The sequence below is a fragment of the Rhineura floridana genome, chromosome 1, assembly GCF_030035675.1.
Source record: "Rhineura floridana isolate rRhiFlo1 chromosome 1, rRhiFlo1.hap2, whole genome shotgun sequence".
In the NCBI taxonomy this organism is placed as follows: Eukaryota; Metazoa; Chordata; class Lepidosauria; order Squamata; family Rhineuridae; genus Rhineura; species Rhineura floridana.
In genome coordinates, this window is record NC_084480.1 from 183,396,730 (window position 1) to 183,418,245 (window position 21,516).

General features: G+C 43.6%; 1 protein-coding gene across 3 annotated transcripts in view; it reads left to right on the forward strand.

The window, feature by feature from the left end:
* Window positions 1-1,555: 1,555 nt before the first annotated feature.
* LPCAT1 (lysophosphatidylcholine acyltransferase 1) overlaps window positions 1,556-21,516 on the forward strand; it is a 92,004-nt gene continuing 72,043 nt past the window's right edge. For all 3 annotated transcript variants that reach the window (XM_061588568.1, XM_061588557.1, XM_061588548.1), the window contains exon 1: window positions 1,556-2,113. In XM_061588568.1, the coding sequence (XP_061444552.1) occupies window positions 1,982-2,113 (132 nt within the window). In that variant the 5' untranslated portion in view covers window positions 1,556-1,981. The remainder of the gene's footprint in view (window positions 2,114-21,516) is intronic.

A 21,516-nucleotide genomic window follows, 5' to 3' on the forward strand; every position in this document is an offset into this window, starting at 1 on the left:
TGCCAAAGGAAGAGACCTGGATATCCAGTCGGTGCCTGGCTGAGCTTTTCATATAATAAAAGAGCTATCAAGTTAGAAGAGTGGAAGTTTCAGGAAGACACTGTAATTATGTAATTCAAGTCCAAAGCAGACAGAATTCACTCAGCCGCTTATGTTGCGTATTTTTGAGTTATCTAATTTGTTGATCAAGCTGTATGTGACAAATTTTTGTATCTGTAAATGCAGGAAAAAGGAAAGCCTACCTTTAAGTATGCACCATATGGCCAAACATTGTATAGGAACTGTGATAATATAAATGGGAGAGGTGCTTAAAATCCACAGAACAATACTCTGCATTACTAATTCATCCATTCAAGAACTGCAATTTCACTATTTTATTTTCTGTGTCTGCTGGGCATCAGCTCAAATCAGGTATCTGTCTTGGTGTGCTGACTATTCTTGAAGGAAAAATCTGTACAAACTGCTTTACACATCAAGTTTTTCTTGGCTTTTAGATACACAATGACCCATGTATGTATGTGAATTGTTCCCCAGACACTTGACATCTCTGCATCAAACTAACAAGTAGTCATAGATAAAAATCCTTGCAATATTATCATCATTGTGACGGGAAGCAAAAACAACAGCAGTGGCTCTGAAAGGTAGTGGTATCATACCTGAAAGCTAGGGTAGGTAACATAAAATGGCGTCCAAATACAGGTAGATCAGGCAGACCTTCAGGCCATCTTTTATGGACCCAGAACTCTGTCACTATCTAAAACAGAATGCTTGTATGCATGAGATTTTGAAATCAACACTGTTGCCCTTCCAAGTGTTGATGACATTTTTCTGCCCACTAAGTGGTTGAGAATAACCACAATTTACACAGATTTACTCCTGTACTTGCCTCTAAATATGATTTAGAAGTCATTAATTAAAATCTCCTCTAAGTCAGGCCTAAGCAGTCAAAATATCTCATCACCTTCCATGGGTTGGTACTTACATGAATTGGGAGTACTGAATATACCCATCATTCAACTGGACCTACAGTATTTCACAAGCCAGCAAAGATTATTAACAGGCATTCTATGGATGCTAACTTGGGAGGGAGTAAACCCAATTTAAATATAAAGGAATTTACTCATGGGTAACTAGTGCCGGATTATGTGCATAACTACAATGCCTATTTTCTGTTTTTATCAGCAGTTGCTGATGATTACCAATTTTTATCCTAATCTATTTCCACAGAGCACTGTCCAGACGTGATTGGAGGAAGGCCAACCTTCTTGTTTTGGCCAAATCTAAAGACCCACAGAAAAAGAGGCGTGGGAGTGAATGGTCGTCATCCACGACGTCCAGGTCAACAAATCTACGCAAGTCCGGTGAATTTTGCTTCGTCTCCTAATAACGGTAACAACTGTGAGGTTTGTTCTTGCTGTTGGTATGAAGCAGGTGTCCTTCGGGGTGAAGGAGGAAAACCGCCTAAGAGACCTCATTGGCCTCACACCCAATAGGCACCACTGGTGGCCCTCACTTTCCCCGCCCCCTTGCCCTAAGAGTTCCAAGCGACAGAGCCAGGAGCTCTCACGCGCGCTTTCCTCTCATCCCCCTCCCCGCTTCATCACTGCGCCCAGCACGCGTGCGCACTCTTGAGGGCGGGGCTGAAGTCGGGAGCCCGGTGGCGGCGGAGGCGTCTGACAGAGCCGCGCATCCTCCTCCTTCCCTCCCTTGCCGGCTCAGGGAGACCAAGCGGTCGAGCGCTGTTCAGACATCCTCCTCCACCATCACCAGCCGCGGCCCGGCTTGGCCTAGTTTATTAACCGCAGCGCCGAAATTTCCTACCCCTTCCTCGCCCGACCTCCCTTTCTTCCCCAGAGGAAAGAAATTTCGCCTCATCCCTTCCTCCTCCTCCTCATTTCTCCGTTATTTCCTCCTCCTCCTCCCTCTTTTATCCAGCGCGCCCATTTTCTCTCTCAGCTTTTCCTTCCTTCGCACCCCCACAATGAGGCTGAAGGGCCGGGGATGCAACGGCGGCAGAGAGGAAGGCGGGGAGGAGGAGCCCGGGCCGGCCCCCCCACCGATGCGGAGCCCATTCGTGCACCACCTGCGCTTCAGCGCCCTGCAGAAAGCCAAGGTGGGTGCGCGCGTTGTGATGTGTGCTTGGATGCGTGAGAGAGAGAGACGAAGGAAACGGCCACGCTTCCCCACCCTCCAAAAATAAATCGCGGCGCTTCCTCCCCCTCCCTTCGCAAAGCGTGTGTGGGCGCGCCAAGGGCAGCGCGCCCGCGAGACGGGAGTTTCTTGTGTGTGCGTAAGACATAACGTGCAAAACGGGGGCTGTATGGTACACCGTGTGAAAAGGCGGTTCTGTGTGCAAGTGAATAAAAGACTCGCACTCCTTGGGAATGGCTCATGTGGCTCATGTCAGTGACGGTGTAATAAAATAGCAGCGGCCAGTAGTTCTAGTTTCATAACCACTATTATAGTTGGCAGAACTCATCCTTTCCGTGAATATGTATGCATTTCAGGATTGGGAGAACAAGTCCCTCTCCCCACCTCTTCTCTTTCTTTCTGCCTTTTAAAATCTTACTCATGCTTTTCTGTAGAATAGGTACTTAAAGGCTAAGGATGCACAATTTTTGTCTGGTCTTCCAAGCAAAGTGAAAGAATTATAACCTACCCCCTCCCAATGCTTCCCTACCCAGTCTTTTCTCAAAGGCAGGTTGGGTTGGGGCTGCTTCTTGAGGGTGCCAAAAGTGCTTTCTTCCAGTAGCATCTAACCAACCCCTGTCTGCCTTAATTGGTCTGGAGCAGGTGGGGATGGGGAGAGGTTTACCTGTGTGGCCATGGCATCTCCCACTTTTGGAGCTGAGGATTTGGGCAGGTATCAAGTTGCCAGGACAGTCGCCCACCTTTGCAGTTTCAAACTTGGGAGGCAGGTTGGTTTTTCGCACTTGCCAGAGGACAGCACCATGCTTGTCATAGTGAGTGTGGCAAGTTGAATTACAGAAGTTTGCTAAAGCCCAGTCCTAACCAAGGTTGCTTAGAAATAAGGCTCATTTATTTTCAGTATGACTGATTCATAAGTGTGCTTAAAATTGCAAAGTAATTCAAAGGCAATCTTAGAACTGGAACTCAAGAGGCTCAAGTGTTCCTCGCATCTCCTGTTCCTTGTTTGTGTGGTGATAAAGACTACCTCGTGCCCTCTCATTTGTGCCTTTTTTTCTCTGTAACAGAGTCCATATGTATTTCTATCCAGCTTCATTGTAGTTCCATTAATTTTCCTGTACTGTTCCAAGTACAGAAACATGGGATTTGATATAGGCTCCCCAATTTATTGAGGAGCCTATATCAGAATCTTCCCAGGACCTTATGCGGCTTTAAGATTAAATATATCTAGCCACTGTAAATCATAGTCACATCACATCTGATTTTGGAAGTTTTTGCCACATTGGGACAGAAGGATTGGCCTTATTTAGATTCTGGTTTAGTGTTCTGTTCTTTCATAATAGGAACTAGCACTAGATGTTCAGAGTATGTGTACAATGAGTCCAGGAGAAGTCACAACATTCTACTGGGCTAGCATCATAGTCAAATGCCATTACTGAAAAGACTGGCCCCATAAAGATAGTACTCAAGCTTATTTTTTCTCGCCTCATAGGATCAATATTTTGGCATGCTCTCAATTGCAAGGCACTTCAAGGACTTGTGAACATGGATTTTTATCAATACTTGTGTTATGCACATTGATTCCCATTTTCTGCTAGCCATAGTGGCTACTGTGTTGATGTTGGCTCATGATTAAGCTGAGTCATTCCCCATGTTGGGAATGGGTTAAAAGCTCAATTAAGTCAAGGACACACAGCTGCAATTGATCTAAGGGGCTGGCTATAAATTGGAAGCCGAGAGAGCCAGGCTGTGTGGGGGGATAGTAGGAGCATGTAATGTTGGTGAATGTGAATGTATTTGTTAACTGCACGTTGATAAAGATTTCTGTTACTGGCACGAAGAAGGACTGTGTCGGAGTTCTTCATTCCTGTTTGCCGCCTTACTGGAACTGTGTTGGCTGTAAACCTCTGTGTCCTGTGCAGCAAGCTAATTCTGCCTTGCCTGTGCAGACTAGAGCTCAACAGTTGATCCATACTCCACATGATAAAGCAAAGTCCATATAGAAGGAAAGTTCTTCAAACTTCCCTGTAACCTGGTATTTTTTCTTAGGCACAGTTTCCCACACTTCTAGTTTAATGATTAAAACTGGTAGAGTGGAAGTTTCCATGGAGAACTCTTTATTAAAGAATTGTTGACCATCACTTCATTCCCAGCTTTTGGTATTTGCATTGCTCTGACCAGAGGATGCACTTTGGAATGTTGATAGCATGCTGCCTCAGGCATCTTCCATAAACATGGCTAATTTTCCATTGAATGTGTATGCTCTCTCTCTTTCTGTTCCAGTGTTATACATTTGGTGGGGCTGCATGGTTGTACATTTAGCCCTGCCCCAAAAGTTGTGCTGCACTTCCCACTCCTGCCATGTTGGGCATAACTACTGAAGTGGGGAGCCTGCTCTGTGTGTGGAGGCTTTCTATGTGATTTACAGCTGTGATTGGCCAGGGTTCTAAACCGTATGGGGAGCCTCCATATGTAGAGTAAACTCCCTGCTTCAGTAGTTCTACTTAACACAGCAGCAGTGGGAGAGCTGTGCTTTTTTGGGGAACAGGACTAATCATGTGACTGTGCGAGCTAATTATGCGACTTCACACTAACACGTAATTTCTTTGCCTCCCTTAACTGGCTTTCAGTTTGCCTAAGTATTCCTTGGTTTATTGTAGGATAGAAAAAAACTTAAGCAACATCCCTGCATTCAGATTTTCCTTGATCCTTTACTATACTTCCACCTTTAATGCTTTTTTAATTTGAAATGTGTTTTAAAAAAAAAAAAAGATGTGCATGAAAGATACAAAATCTTGTCTTTCTGTGTGTCCTTTTCTAGTTGTGCTGGATGCCAACTATCTAGGAATGTGTGTTTTGTATAACACACACACACACGCACACATATATTCATAGGCCCAATTTTCATGTAACTGTATGCTAGTCTGTAACAAGCAGTGTACTGCTGCATGTTGCTCAGTTGTGCCTAGGAATGGGGGGGGGAATCAGATTCAGTTTGCATTTAAAGCTGAATTTATCAAATTTGCACTTTCTGAAATGATATGAGAAATAAAACACAGAAATCCTTCGAAATCCGTAGTTACCCGAATTGTGATGCAGTTCTACAAAAATGAATATATATGGGGAAAGTGTGCATAAAAATTAATATATTAGTGAAAATATCATACAGAAATGCATTATACAGGCATACCCCGCTTAACGTCGTTTCACTTAACGTCGCCTCACTATAACGTACATGCTCCATATGCCTGTATTTGTCTAGAAACAGCGCAGCAGCAGAGGCTTTAGCGCGTGGGGGTGGAAATAGACGGGATCACGCCACCGCAAATCAGCTGGGAGGCGTGATCGCGATCAGCTGGGAGGCGCGGCAGTGCAGCAGCAGAGGCTTTTGAGCGCAGGGTGGAAATAGACGCGATCGCGCCACCGCAAATCAGCTGGGAGGCGCGATTGCGATCAGCTGAGAGGTGCGGCAGTGCAGCAGCAGAGGCTTTAGCGCGGGGCTTTGAGGCTCCGCATGAAGGAGAGGTAAAAAAAAGTTTTAAAAGGTAGTGCTTCACTTTAAGGACATTTTCAGTTTATGTACTCGCTGTGGTCCCATTCAGTATTTTAATGCGAGGTATTACTGTATTAGGGAAAATTGTTTTGCAAAAATGTGTACATTAGTTAAAACTGCCTAGAAGATGGGGAAACTTGCACTAAGATGCTGGAGAGTTTTCATGAGCATTTTAATATGTGTGTGTGTGTGTGTTTGTTTATTTATTGTTTGATTTATATCCCGCCCTTCCTCCCAGCAGGAGCCCAGGGCGGCAAACAGAAACGTTAAAAACACTTTAAAACATCATAAAAAGACCTTAAAATACATTAAAACAAACAAGCAAAACAAATATATAGTAGGGCCCCGCTTACCGGCACTTCACTTCCCGGTGTTCTGCTAATGCGGCGGCTTTCATTCCCCATTTTAAAGCTGCTTTTGTGGCATTTTCGTGCAACATGCCCGATTATACTCAATGGGGTTCCGCTTTACGGCAGGGGTCTGGAACGGAACCTGCCGTATAAGCGGGGCCCGCCTGTATGTATATATTGCAAATTGCTGCAGAAATGTGGAGAACTGAATTTCAGATTGGGAAAATGGGAAACTGAGAGAACCGAAATTGACAGATCCTTTCATAGCTAATTGTGCCTGCTTCACTCCTCCCTTTCCAGAGCTGGGAAGCAAGCCACAGTATGGCTGCTTTAGCATTATGTGCGAACCAGTGCTCATGGTTTGTTCCTCTTGAAGCAAACCATGAGCAGACAAGCCAGGATCTAGAAGCCAACTTCAAACCATGGCTTTATATTCTGACTTGCTTGGATGCTATTAACTGTAGTTTCCCAGTTTAAATCTAAGAAGAAACTCTGGTTAATTGCACTTGTTGGCTTATTTCCCACTCGTTCAAAGGGCATGAAGCTTGTGCATATATTTGCTTATTAAGCCAAGATTGATCAAATTCAACCATGATCTCTTCTGTCCCCTTGCCTAATAGCTGCCACCAACCAAATCAAGCTGTGAATTGGAGAAGGCTTAGAAGAGAAAGAAGAGGAGGAGCTGGAAAAGGGTTGGATACCTTAGTGGAAGGTAGCGGCCAAGGGCAGGCATGGGAAAAATAACTGTAGATGGGATTCAGGCTAAGGTGTGTATGCAGTGGAACTGGTCTAGATATGTAGCTTTTTTGTGTGTGGAATCAAAATACTTAAGATGGTTGGTTATTACAGGTTTCTACACCATACTCCAATTGCCAAATCTTACTCATCTTTAAAAAACATTTTTGCTTTCCTGTGACTGAATCACTTTGGTACATAGCCATCTTGTGATCAAGACCCAAGTACCATATTTCTCATCTGTGGTTTCTAGCTGATGAATCCTCAGCAGACAGGAAAACTAATTATTATTCACTAATAGGCAAAAAACCTTGAGGTTTAAGAATGTACGTATAGCCAACAGATATTTCTATCAATCTTTAAAAAGCAGGGAAATTGGACAGCTATAGTGAATGCACCAAGGAAGCAGGAGACCTGACCTTCTCTCTGAAATATTGTACTGCCCTACGAATTTGTCAAAATGGAAACACAATTTGGGTTGGTCTTTCACAGTCCAATCCACTTCCTGTGTAGCTTGGAAGAATTTGGTAATGTGCTTCTGAGCATATGTGAGTGGTGGCAACACCGCCATCTCCAAAGATAGAGAATTACATTTTTGTACATTTGTAAGTGGTGTTCTTACTTTGCTTCTTTCCCATGTTACTACCGTTTCTACAGAGAATCTAACCTAGAAAATTATATTTCTCTCATTATTCATCCTGGAAATCTGTGTCAAATTTATTTTTATTAATTTCAAAGCCTTTTTATTGGTCAATGTCATATGATGGGGAAGACAGCCTTTTGTGTTTCAAACAGAGAGCTTCGGAAACGCCCAGAGAGCTTCAGCTATGGAGCAGTATACAAATGTAATAAATTATTATTATTATTATTATTGTTGTTGTTATTGTTATTCTATTTTGGGTGCATTAACAGTTGAATATGAAACTGCACTTTGATGCAAAATCAGACTGATTACAATATTTTGCTACTGAAGCAATTAAACTAGCTGTTGGAAAGAACAAACTTCGCCTGCCCAAGATGCATGTTTTCAGCCTGCTATGGTTAAACTGTTGGAAGTGGGGCAATAACAACTCCTGTATTGTTCTTTTGTTTATGTTCCAGAAGGGAGATAGAGCTAGGGTCCTCCAGATGGTTAGGCTTGACTACCTTTACCTGTGATGCTCTGACTGACTTCCTTCCGTCATTAGACCAATAAGCTTAGGAAAGCTTATCTGCCCCTCCTTCTTCTGCCCTTTCCTCTTCTCTTTTTCGACTATCCGAGAGAGAGGAGACACCTTTGTCTCTGCCCTCTCTCCTGAGCCATTAGGGCAACCTGGGCGTTATGCCTCCAACATAGTTAGAACTAGGTATGCCTTTCCTGTCTACTATGTATTTATATAAATAAAGTAGCTTTTCTTATTTTACTAAGTCTTGAGTCTGTGATCTCAATGCAGGGTAAAAGCCTGCTACTTAGGTAAACTCACACACTGGCACACATGCATTTCAAACCGTTGACAATCCCTGCTAATATCTATATAAATTTACACAACAAAGGGTTACACGCCCAGTAAGCTAAGTTGAATTGCAAGTTGTACCTAAAAGCTAAAAAGGCTAAAAAGGCCACTGGTTGCCAGTTGTATACCGGGCCCAATTCAAGGTGTTGGTTTTAACCTTTAAAACTCTATACGGTTCTGGCCCAGTTTATCTGAAGGAGTGCCTCCAGTATCACCAAATATGCCGCCAAACAAGATCAGCCTCACAGGACCTTCTCTCGGTCCCACCAACTAAGACAGCTAGGTTGGTGCGGACCAGGGAGAGGGCTTTTTCGATCGTGGCCCCCACCCTCTGGAACTTACTTCCCTCTGACCTTCGGCATGCCCCCTCCCTGTTGACTTTTCGCCGAGCCTTGAAGACCTGGCTCTTCAGGCAGGCCTATGGGATCTCTGGGGTGGGTTAGGTTTTACACTGTATTAATGTAAGATGGTCTTCAGATGAGATGTTATGTTACTAATAATGTGATGATTATGTATATGAGCAGATTGTATTTTATATTGTACGTCGCCCAGAGTGTCCGTTCAGTCGGACAGATGGGCGTCTGCTAAATAAAATTTTATTATTATTATTATTATAAATACTGTGTGTGATTTACAAAGGGATCAACAAAAGGAGTCTCTAAGTTAAAGAAAGAAAAGCAGAACAAAAGATAGGAAAGGATGGCTGAAGAATCAACACTTAAGAGAAGCATCCCGGGGCTGGAGAAGGACAATTATGCGGTTTGGAGTCTTCGAATGACTGTGCTACTGGAAGAAGAGGATCTGTATGAAATCCTGAACCCTCGGCAGAGGATGAAACTGCTACAGCATCCTGGGGACATAAGCATGCAAAAGTGAAATCTCTTCTTCTTTCTGCATTATCAGATGAAGAATATATGACAGAAAGTCTAAAAATCATGTAATGTTCCTTTGCAAGGAATTATTTACTCTGAAAGAGAGGGAGGGAGACACTGTCAATACACAACTAGAACAATTCACAAAACTGCTCCAAGAACTGGAGAGGTGTGGAAGAAAAATTGATAAGATGCAAGAAGCATTGCTCCTGAGCTGTCTCCATGAATGTCATAAATTAACTGCTTGTGTGCTACAACAGACAGACCAAAATTTGAATCAGATTATATCATATTTGAAGGACCAGGATTTTAAAGACAGACAGGAACAAATTCTGTCTGAGAAGGCAAACCTTACTATGGGCAGGGAAGACAAACAAAGAATAGCGACATGAGTCATTGCCCGAATCCACAGGAGGGCACAAAACACAGAAGGAAACTCTGTTTTAAATGCAAATCTCCAAATCATCTTCAAAGTGATTGTGATAGGTGTCAGACAGGAGCAAAGCCTGACTTTAAACAAAGACAGACAGAAAAAGCAAAAACAAAGGCTTCTAGTTACCATGTATCTGATGAAAGGAAAGATGATGATAAAAACAGATTTTTAATCGATTCAGGGTGTACAACCCACCTAATAAAAGATAAAAAATTGTTTAATATTTTAAAAACTATAAACAGAATGTAAACACCGCCTCTGGAGATATGTTCCTTTCTCAAGAAATAGGCACGGTCCAACTGCTTTGCAAAATGCCAGAAGGCGAAAGACAGCTTGAACTTAAAAACTGCCTGTATGTTCCAGATTTCAAAGACAACTGAATAAGTGCTACTAAGATAATGGAATTGGGGGATGGACTTTATATGAGTGGAGAATTTTGCCACGTTCTAGATGAAGGAGCCGCAGTGCAAAATTGAAAAATGGACTTTTGCATTTAGAATACCTTGAAGCTATGCATGCAAATATGGTCAAGGAAACCTGTAATTCTGAATGTTTGCATATTTGGCATAGAAGAATGGGACATGCTAGCTTAGCCAGAGTAAGTGCTCTAGAGAAAGAGAATTTGGCTAGAGGCATTAAAATGGGACAATGCAAATGCACAGAAAGATGTGAGTGCTGTATGAAGACAAAGAGTGTGAAACCAAAATTTCCTAAGAAAAGTGAGAGGAAAACCAAAAAGCCTGTAGAATTAATTCACACTGATCTTTGTGGTCCAATGAAAGTGCCATCCCAGGGTGGAAATTTATACATGCTGACTTTTATACATGACTACTCAAGGTATATTACAATGTACCTGCTAAAAGAGAAAAGTCAAGTACTTCAAAAATTGAAGGACTATGTCAGAATTGTTGCCAACAAATTTGGCAGAAAGCCACAGATCACAAGATATGAAGCCCCGCTTACCTGCGCAGCATGGATAAGCAGGGCATAGTTGCGAGGAGGGAGCGATGCTGCCGCGGCCATCTTCGTTAAGGGCAACGTCACGCATTGCAGCGTTATGCGTGCATGATGTGCGGCAGGGAGGGGAGGGGCCATGGGCCTATTTAAGGCCAGGCTGCCCCTCCTACCTCTTTCAGCGAGCGATGAGAGGACAATGATGGACATAGCAGAGAGAGCTGCAGGACAGTCGGCGTTGGTTGGGCCTATTAGGCCTAATTGGTTACCCCCAGAGGGGGTTTTGGGAGCCCCAACAGCTGTGGGTGGTAGCGCTGCGGCGTGGCTGCAACTGGGGCAGGCCTCGTAAAGGGGCCTGACCAGCAGGCCTCATAGCGGGGCCTAGCAGCAGCACGTCCAATACCGCCCCATCTAGCAGTTGTGGAGGGGTTGATTGAGGCTTTTTATTGAGCAGCGCCACATTAGTGCTGCTGCTGGTTAAAAGAAAGACACACAGCATACTAAAAGGAAGTTTAAAAATAAATGAGACTATACTGGATATACAAACAAAATTAAATATAGTCATGCTAATACACTGGTTAAAGACAGACTCATGCACGTAAAGGGAAATTAAAAATAAATCAGAATAAAAGGGACGAACAAATAAAATTATATCTAATCCTTCTAGTTTAAGTTCCCTCTCAGCACTCCCCTCCCCAACAGGTTCAGCTTAGCCCCCCCTGATGATATACACAGGTTGGTTCTTTATTATATTATTACAGGGTGGATGCATGATGTGATGGCAGAGCCCTTTTGTGAGGCTTATGACTTCTTGCTAGGCCCAGGCATAGGTACAACTTCTTGCTAGGCCCGGGCATGTATGAGGTTTGAAGTACTTAATTATATGATTATTATACTACATACTAGTATATTGGTGGGGCCTAGTGAGCGTTTTTAGCCTTTGGGCCTTTCATAGTTATATAATAATAAGGGCGGAGATAACAGTTTGCTAGAAAATGTCTAAATCGCTGCAGTGGCGTCACTAGGGTTGGTGTCACCCGGTGCGGCCCTCAGCGCCTTGTCTCCCGAGAGTGTGAGCGTGCGGCCAAACAACAGGGCCCGGGAGCGCGCCGCCGCCTCACTGCCGCCGCCGCCACCTTCTGACAGCCGAGGAAGGCAGCCGGCGCGGCACGCAAAGGCTCTCGTTGGAGCCTAGGCGGTGTCTGGGGGGCCGGCTCTGGGTGTCACCCCATCTGGTGGTGTCACCCGGTGCGGCCCGCACCTGCCACACCACCCCAGTGATGCCCCTGAATCGCTGTATCTTAAGTGAGCGATCCTTTTGCATTCCAAGTGTTAATTTCAGGCTATTTGTTCACTCTGAGACAGAAGAGGCATTTACCTGAATTTAGTTAGGAATGGAAAGTTTAGCAGATGGTAATCATATTGATTGGGGAATAGGAATAAAGAGGAAAGCCCGATTTGCCTAATAGAGATCCCTCATATTACAGGATCTTAGACTCTTATTGACATGGGGCTGCCTTTTAAGGTCCAGGCAGACTCTTACCCCCTTTACTGAGGATTGTGGCACCAACAATGAAACATCATTACTTGAAATTACATTTTAGTTAGGACTTCTGATATCATTACCTGGAATTACATATAGCGTGCAACTGTTGCATTGGCTCATCTATTTTGATATGTGTTGGAAAACCTGCTATAGTGAAGCCACATATTGGTGACAGAAACACATCCTCAGCATCTGCTGCTCTTGGATTTATGATAACATTTACTAGAAAGGGATATAGGATGTTAATTTTGCATTTTGGACATCTATTATGATAGGTGTTTGGAAGCCTACAAGGGGGAGGCCGCTGCAGTGGGCCAAATATGGGTGGCAGCGCCATATCTCCAGTATCTGTGCTTTGGGGAACTGGGTTAGCTGCACTAAAATGGTGGCTGGGAAAGTGTGCTTACTCATAAATGATTTCTTTATGTGAAACAGGGAAATATGAGGCCAGTGGCCCTCACAGCGGTGAGGAGAAGCACCCAGCAGTAGCTGCTCAAGGAAAGTGTTCCTCCCTTGTTAAGCTCGAGGTACTGGGACCTTACTTGCAGACTGCCCAGTTCCTGGGGAGGTTTGTTTTGTTATGGGGTTTTCTTTCAGTTTCTGGATCCCATATTGTAGTCTCGGGGCTTGGCTTAAGGGCCTGCACTCTTAAATTTGTCTTGGGCATAGACGCAATGGCAATCAGTAATGGCTTCCTACCAGTTAGTTAATGCACTGCCTATGGGAAAGTATGACATCTAATCTGTTTTTTCATCTACTGTGGGGATACAAGGGGATTTATAGCTGCTGGGTTTTTGCCTTTTCAGTCAATTCTATGAGATCTGACAATGGAGGAGAATACGTGTCCAGGGCTATGCAAGACTTTCTCTGTGAGGAAGGCATAAAGCACCAGACTACAGTTGTTTACAGTCCGGAACAGAATGGGGTCGCGGAACACATGAACAGGACCCTTGGACAAATGATTTGTTCCTTGTTGGAAGATGCAGTTACCACAAAAGTACTGGGGAGAAGCTGTGGTTACTGCCACCTACCTGCAGAACTGACTTACTGCAACCAACAAAATGCCATTTGAACTATGGCACGATAGGACACCTTTGTGTATTTGGGTGCAAGGCCTTTGTGCACGTCCTGAAACAGAAGAGGTCAAAACTTGAGAACACTGCCAGGGAAGTAATAGTCATTGGATATTCTTCAACGCAGAAGGGATACAGAGTAATAGATTCCCAAACTGGTGAAGTTGGAGTATACATGGAGCTGTCCACATTGATGAAGGAAAGTGTGCACACCAACCAGAAGGGGCGCCACACCAAGCAGACAGCAAAATGGAAGAAGCTGAGTTATTCTTTCACCACAGAAGGTATAACAATAATATACCTGCAGAGGGAGGCGAAGAGTCTGAGCCAGAACAGGCAACAGAGCCAGAAGGGGCAGCCAAAGCACCAGCACCCAGACTCTCTGAACTCACCAACGCACCAGAGAGACTTGCTTACCTCATAAGAGATGAACTTTCAGAGCCAGAGACCTGGAAAGAGATTGAAACCTTACCCAAAGCTGAAGCTGAGAGGGGGAGGCAGCCAGCCAAGGAAGAGCTGGAAGTTCTACACAAAAGTAAAACTTGGACACTGACCAAGCTTCCTCAAGAAAGGAAAGCTGTAGGCTACAAGAGGAAATCCAAAAAGAAGCCAGATGCTACAGGAAATGCTGAGAGATACAAAACAAGCCATCAGAAAACGTCTGTATATCAGTACTGTTACCAGGCCAGATGTGGTGATAACAGTGGGATACCTGTACTGGGGGGGGGAAACCAGCTCGCCAACCAAGAAGGACTGGGAATCAATCAAGGATGCATCAGACTCGTGGAGTCAGAAGGGGTGAGTTCATGAACCAAGCACATAGACGTGAAGCAACATTTCATTAGAGATACCTACCGCAGAGAACTACTCAAAATGGAGTATTGTCCAACAGAAGACATGACTGCAGACGCTCTCATGAAGGTGTTGGGCAAAGCCAGACATTGCAAGCTGCAAGACAAGATAGACCTCGTGGGCTGAACCAAACATTTGTTGAGAAGGGGTGTTGGAAGTGGGGCAAGAGCAACTCCTGTTTTGTTCTTTTATTTATGTTCCAGAAGAGAGATAGAGTCAGGGTCTATAAATAAAGTAGCTTTTCTTATTTTACTAAGTCTTGAGTCTCAGTGATTTCAATGCAGGGTAAAAGTCTGCTACTTAGGTAAACTCACACACTGGCACACATGCATTTCAAACCGTTGACAATCCTTGCTAATATCTATACAAATTTACACAACATAAACCACTCCACTTAAGGAAAGGTGGGCATGGTCAAGTAAAAACATAGAGCTCACCTAGAATATATTTGATCTCCCACTGTGCTATCTTTTGCAAACTGAGACACTCCTCATGTGCTTTGGAAGCTATTCTGCAAAATAGTCAGTGCCATTATTCCACAATTGTTTTTGGAGTTTTTTTAGTGTTGTAAAGTGTTACTGTACTTCACATATGGACAGAAACAGAAGCAAAATAAAATGATTTACTATAGGAAACTTCACTAAAATTGCGAAGTAAATAAAACATATTTAAAGTGACTATCTGAACTATATCAAAACAGTTTTAATATTGTTTCTCCTTCCCTGCTGAAACAAGATGAACACAGCACATGTCTTGTTTCTGTTATTTGGGCTGATTGCAGGTGTTGCCATCACTCACCATATGCTCAGAAGCACATGTTACCGAATTCTTCCAAGCTGCACAGGAAGTGGATTGGACTGTGAAAGACCATCCCAAATTGTGTTTCCATTTTGACAAACTTGTAGGACAGTACAATATCTCAGAGAGAAGGTCAGATCTCCTGCTCCCCTGGTGCATTCACTATAGCTGCCCAATTTCCCTGTTTTTTAAAAGTTTGATAGAAATACCTGTTGGCTATAGGTATGTTCTTAAACCGCAAGGTTTTTTGCCTATTAGTTAATTTCTCTGCTTTTTAATCTCGGAGGTAAGAAATGGGATCCTGTACAAGTTTGCTGAGGAAGGATTGGTCATTTGTATACTTATTGAGTTCAGTGGGATTTACTCCTCTGCAATCATGCTTAGGATAGGTGAAACTGTCCACGGGATGGGGAGGGGAGGAGGAGGGCAGGTTTGATAATTTGCATGCTTATTGAGTTCAATGGGATTTAGTCCCATGCAATCATGCTTGAGATAGGTAAAATTGACCATGGGGGGGGAGGAAGAGGAGAGGGAGGGAGGGAGAGCTGGAGTGGGCAGGGGAGGAGGAAGAAGGAAGGGGGAGGGGAGGAGGAAGGGAGAGGAGAGGGGAATACCTTTATTTCACTTTAAGACAGTCATGACTTCTACCAAAGAATCCTGGGAAGTGTAGTTAGTGAAGGGTGCTGAGAGTCACTAGGAGATGCCCTGTTCCCTTCACAGAGCTTCAGTCAGAGTGACTGACTGTTAAACCACTCTGGCCACTGGAGCTCTGTCAGGGGAATTGGTGTCTTCTCTCAGCACCCTTCACAAACTACACTTCCCAGGATTCTTTGGGGAAAGCGATTACTGTCTAAAGTGAAATAAAGGTCTGGCGTGGGTGTGGCCCTCTGATAAGCCAAGCAGCAGTAAGTCTGGCTTTTAGAACATTGACAGTTGGTTCTTACTGAGGATGCCCGACATTATCCTTGACTGTAATGCTAAATTTCTTAAATTACAGTAGGGCCCCGCTTTTCGGTATTTAGAGTAAGGCCCCACTCATACAGTTGGGTGACATTTTATTGACAGAGTTCTGCTTTTCAGCGGGTTTCGCTTTTAGGCCAGGGTCTGGAACGTAACCCGCCGTATGAGTGGGGCCTTACTGTAATTAAATCTCAACTAGGTATTTTTTTAACTTTTAAACTGCAGAAGATGAAGGTCAGAGTATGAGGCAAGATCAGTAACAGGATTACAGGTACTCTGTGAACATGGCTGATTGCTGATTTTTAATTAATTTCAACAGATTATGAGAACTCCGATAGAAAAAAGTCCAAAAGGGGTCTGGTTTCTCTCTCTTTGTACAATTTAAACTCTGGATTCTCTCTGATTGTTTTGTGTATCGCCATGAAAACTTAAAGGGTTGTTAAGGAAGTGTTTCTGAATTCAGGAGTATAAGTTTTGTAAGGTTTTGTTTTGAAATGAGTTAGGGGAAGCATCAGAATGGCATGGGGGGTATTTTCAATTTAACATTGAGGAATGTGAAAAATCCATGCTGGCTATAGTATACATCCACTCTTGTGGCTGTATAGTTAGCTTCAAAATGCATGTTGGTATTGCTTATGGGGCACTATCCAGCCAGAGTTCAGTATTCCTAAATCCTGTAGATTTCAGTGGAATAGTTGAGCATGTGCGTACCTAAACAAAACTGTTTACTTTGGGTGAAGTGTACTTGATTTTCCCTGAGTCATCTTTACTTCATTATTGAACCCTCTAAAATAGTGGTTGGCAGAGATTAGTCATAAGCTTCTGGCGAACCAGCTAGTACTTGTTGGTTGCTGGAATTTTTGCAAACAATGCTGCAAAGCTGATCCATCTAGGAACATCTTGTGTGCTTAAACAAGACTTGTGTACTGAACACAGTTAATTATGCCTTGGCTAATAAGAGAACCTGAGTACAGTAGGGCCCCACTCATACAGCAGGTTATGTTCCGGACCCCCGCTGTAAAGCGAAAACTGCTGTAAAGCAGAACCCATTGACTAACATTGACCAAAATGGCGCCTCATGGCAAAAAAACACTGTAAAAGCGGGGCCTTTCTGCAATTGACAACCGCTGCATTAGCGGAACGCTGTCAAGCAGGGCCCTACTGTATGCTATCTTGGTTTGTACATTTAGAATACATTAGTGGATAATGATGAGCTACAGTTAGATAGATTTTGGTTGATTATGTCTCGGATTTTGTTACATTCTGTTCTTTTCTTTTTTAATAGTGTTTTGATTTTTATGTTCACCACCCTGGCATTCATGTTTCAGAAATTTTCTAAATAAATAAAATAAAAATAGAAGACTGGAGATTGAATGCTTGCTGGCAGAAGTCATGGCTGGCTGCATCCCTTAACAGGAGTGTTCACGTTGGGAAGGGAGAAACTTCATTGCAGCACTTTGTTACAAGACCCATTTAATTCTCTCTAATAGCAGATTAGACTGGTTGAGGGGGTCACCGAAAAATAAAGTAATAATTTTTTCTTTGCATACTTATGTTCGCAGTGTGGCCATGAGCAGAGTGGTGCTCTTAGATATGTCCCTTTGATGCCTGCCAAGGCCCACTGTCCCTTCCAGTTTCATTTTTATTTTTTTTAAACCATTGAGTTTTTCTGGGTGTTTTTTTTAACCATAGGTGGTGCTGCGCTGGCTGGAAAGGAAAGTGCATGCATTCACCCACCCCATGCTCTTACCTCCTTTTCTCCAGGATGCCTATGGGTCCCATGTTGGGGTTGGTACCTTGTGGTGCCCACAACAATTTTTTAGATTTCCAAATATGATCCCAAGCTTCCAAAAGTTGGGGACACTCACCATGGATACAGAATAGTATTTGAGTTTGTAAATTTTAAAGAGAAATAAATTTGACAACCCACCTACACACAAAAAAAAGAAGGCTAAGAAGGGCATGTGAACCTCTGAAGATGCATGGAATGTTTATAGAAGGCTGGCCCTCCCTGGGTGTGAGACAGGAGGGGAGAGTAGACGGGCCCTGTGTGAAAAAGTTTGAATGGGTATGACTGTTCCCAGTTCTCACAGAGGCCTATTGGAATAATTGGCTCCAGCAGGCTTTGTTGGTAGGCTCATGTTGGGTCCATATTAGGAGTGAGGAAGAGTCTTAGTACGGAGGAACATGGGTGATGCCACCCCAATTTCAGTGATCACGGGTAGAGGGAAATACAGCCATGGGGATGTGGTGAATTATCATAGAAGACGAGGGCAAGGCTATCTGCGCTTTGTTATTTGCTGCCACTCCTTTCATGGATGGGTACCTTGTTGCTCATCGGCTGTGCCCACTGGCCTGTGTGTGTTGTTAATGCCAGATCGGTACACAATAAGACCGCTGTCATCCATGATTTGATTGTGGACAAAGGTGCTGATTTGGTGTGCAATATCGAGTTGATCTGACCCAGCTTTGCCCATCTGGATACTCGGTGCAACACCAGCAAAGGCTGCAGGGACTGGGGGGGAGGAGTTGCTGTGGTCTGCAGAACTTCCATCTCTGTCACCAGGAAACCACTCTGTCTTGGAGCTGACTGTGAGGGCCTGCACCTGGCGTTGGGCCGAGGAGACAGTAAACTAGGGTTGCTGCTGGTGTACCGTCCACCCTGCTGCCAGGCGGTTTCTCTGACCGAGCTGGTGGAGGCCATCTCATCTGTGGTGTTGGAAGAGCCCAGAACGATAGTGCTGGGTGATTTCAATGTCCATGCTGAGGCTGCCTCTAGTGTTCTGGCTCAGGATTTTATGGCCTCCATGACGACCATGGGGTTGTCTCAAGTTGTCACTGGACCAACACATACGGCAGGGCACACCCTCCACTTGGTTTTTGCTCCAGATGGAGGAAGGGGTGGTCTGAAGATAGGGGGGTGGATGTCATCCCATTGTCATGGTCAGATCACTTCCTGCTGAAGTTTAGACTTAAGGCTCCTATCCTTCCCTGCAGGGGTGGTGGACAGATTAAGATGGTCTGCCCCGGAGCCTAATGTAATCCACAGGATTCCTGAATGCCCTGGGGGAGTTCCCAATAGATGGAGCAGGTGACCCTGTTGAAGCCCTTGTCATGCTGTGGAACAATGAGGTGTGTCAGGCTCTTGACACAGTTGCGCCCGAGCACAAGGGCTGTGGAGTCGGAGTCGTGGAGTCAGAGTCGGGAGCAATTTTGGGTGGAGTCGGAGTCGGTAGAAATGTTCCGACTCTTTCATAAATGGCAAATGTATATTAACTAGTAATAACAAATTTACTGTAATAAAATGGTAGCACAAGGCATTTCATCACCACCACATGAATCCAGAGCTTGGAAAAGTTACTTTTTAAACTACAACTCCCATCAGCCCCTGGGATTGGGCTCGTGGGAGTTGTAGTTCAAAAAAGGAACTTTTCCAAGCTCTGGATTCACATGGTGGTGATGAAATGCCTTGTGCTACCATTATTATGTTTTGATGTGTTTTTAGTGCTTTTGTTTGCTGCCCTGGGTTCCTGCTGGGAGGAAGGGCGGGAAATGAATGAATGAATGACATTTGACTGGGGAGGAGAGGAGAGAACTGACCTGCTCAAGGCCATCATGATATATATTATGTATTGTTGAGGAGATTTGCGGTTGGCGGGGGGGAGGAAGGGATGCATTCTTTCAAGTTAAACACTGACCTTCCTGCTTATACAGAGATGTTTCACGTGGAAGAGAAAAATACTGGATGGATGTTGAATACAACCCATGCTGTTTACTTTTCTCAGTCTTCAGAACCCACCCCCTCATTATATAGCTGCAAAATGTAAACTGTAAATTATCAGATTTGGTGCTGGCAACCCAAAACCTAGTCCTGTGGTAGTGTACCGGACAGCAAGGGAAATTCTCAAGGAAGGTGGTTTTCTCTTCCATCCTCTCCAGTCTTGAAGAACACTATGGAACTCCACATGCAGCTGCCTGGAGGCCTGAATGGGAAAGCTGGGGGTATATGCCAGGTTGATAAAAATAAATCATTTTTTATTTTATTTTTAAATCGGATTTTTCATTTAAATCGGATTTTTTAAATTTAAATCAGATTTCAAAATTTTGTTAATGAGCAAAAGAGCCTAGTTCAAAGATATCATCATGAATACTGATTATACAATTTGTAATTATATTCTGTGAATATATTAACAACAATTTATGGAGATGGGAGACAACCTGATCAGTCCTATTCTGCAGGTGGTGTACATGAAATGCACACTCTCTTTCTCTCAAGGCCTTGCTTCTCTCTAAATGCAAAGATAGAGAAGGTCAATGAATAGAGAATTTGGAGAGATGGAGTAGATCTGAACAAGGAGGAGACCACTGAAGAGGTAATCTAGCTCTTAACAGCAGTAGCCTCTTGTGAAGGTGTAGAGAGGTTTTTTCTTCCTTTGGACTAATTAATTCTAAACTGAGAAATCAGTTGGGAACTGAAAAAGCAGGAAAGCTTTTCTTTTACAGACACTGAACAAAGAAGAGAAAGGTGAAGAAGAGTGAGTGAACTGTATTGCCCAATATTTTAAGTTGCTCATGGGTTGAAATTGCCTAAATTTTTATTTTTAAAAAACTTTACATTTATCTAAAAACTGAAATTGTTAACCATTCAAAAATCCATGTGCATGTTTTGTTAATGTTGTTGTTTGATGAAGAGGAAAACTAACCAGGAGAATAAACATTCTTATTTGTACAGTTTAAAAGCCTGTTTGGTAGTGGTGATTCTGTCACATCATGACAAAAATATCATGATTAATTGAACAGTTGGAGCTGGTTCATCTGCTGAATGACTTCACAAGTTTATTCCGCTTTAGTACTAGAATGAACAAATTATCATCCTATTTTTGATGAAAATTAATCTGAAAACTATTCAGAATAATTGCTTAGTGTGTTGTTGTTGTTATGTGCCTTCAAGTCGACTGCAACTTATGGTGACCCTATGAATCAGTGACCTCCAAGAGCATCTGTCACGGACCACCCTGTTCAGATCTTGTAAGTTCAGGTCTGTGGCTTCCTTTATGGAATCAATCCATCTCTTCTTTGGCCTTCCTCTTTTTCTACTCCCTTCTGTTTTTCCCAGCATTGTCTTTTCTAGTGAATCCTGTCTTCTCATGATGTGTCCAAAGTATGATAACCTCAGTTTCATCATTTTAGCTTCTAGTGACAGTTCTGGTTTAATTTCTTCTAACACCCAATTACTTGTCTTTTTTACAGTCCATGGTATGCGCAAAGCGCTCCTCCAACACCACATTTCAAATGAGTTGATTTTTCTCTTATCCGCTTTTTTCACTGTCCAACTTTCACATCCATACATAGAGATCAGGAATACCATGGTCTGAATGATCCTGACTTGGTGTTGAGTGATACATCTTTGCATTTGGGGACCATTTCTAGTTCTCTCACAGCTGCTGTCCCCAGTCCTAGCCTTCTTCTGATTTCTTGACTATGGTCTCCATTTTGGTTAATGACTGTGCCGAGGTATATGTTGACCCTTAGGCAGGACCGTCACTGTTTCCATCAAGCCTGGAAGCAAGGAAGTGCAAAGCAGGGGTTAAGCTGCTTGCAAGGCCTTGCAGAGAGCCTTGGCACGACCATCAAGGCCGTGCACCTGCAGCTGCCAAGGCAACCAGGGAGATAAATGCTGGAGAAGTTCTGCCAGCCTTCTTTGGGGGAATCTGTCCGTTGGGGGTGTTTTGTTTCAGTGTGGAGAGGT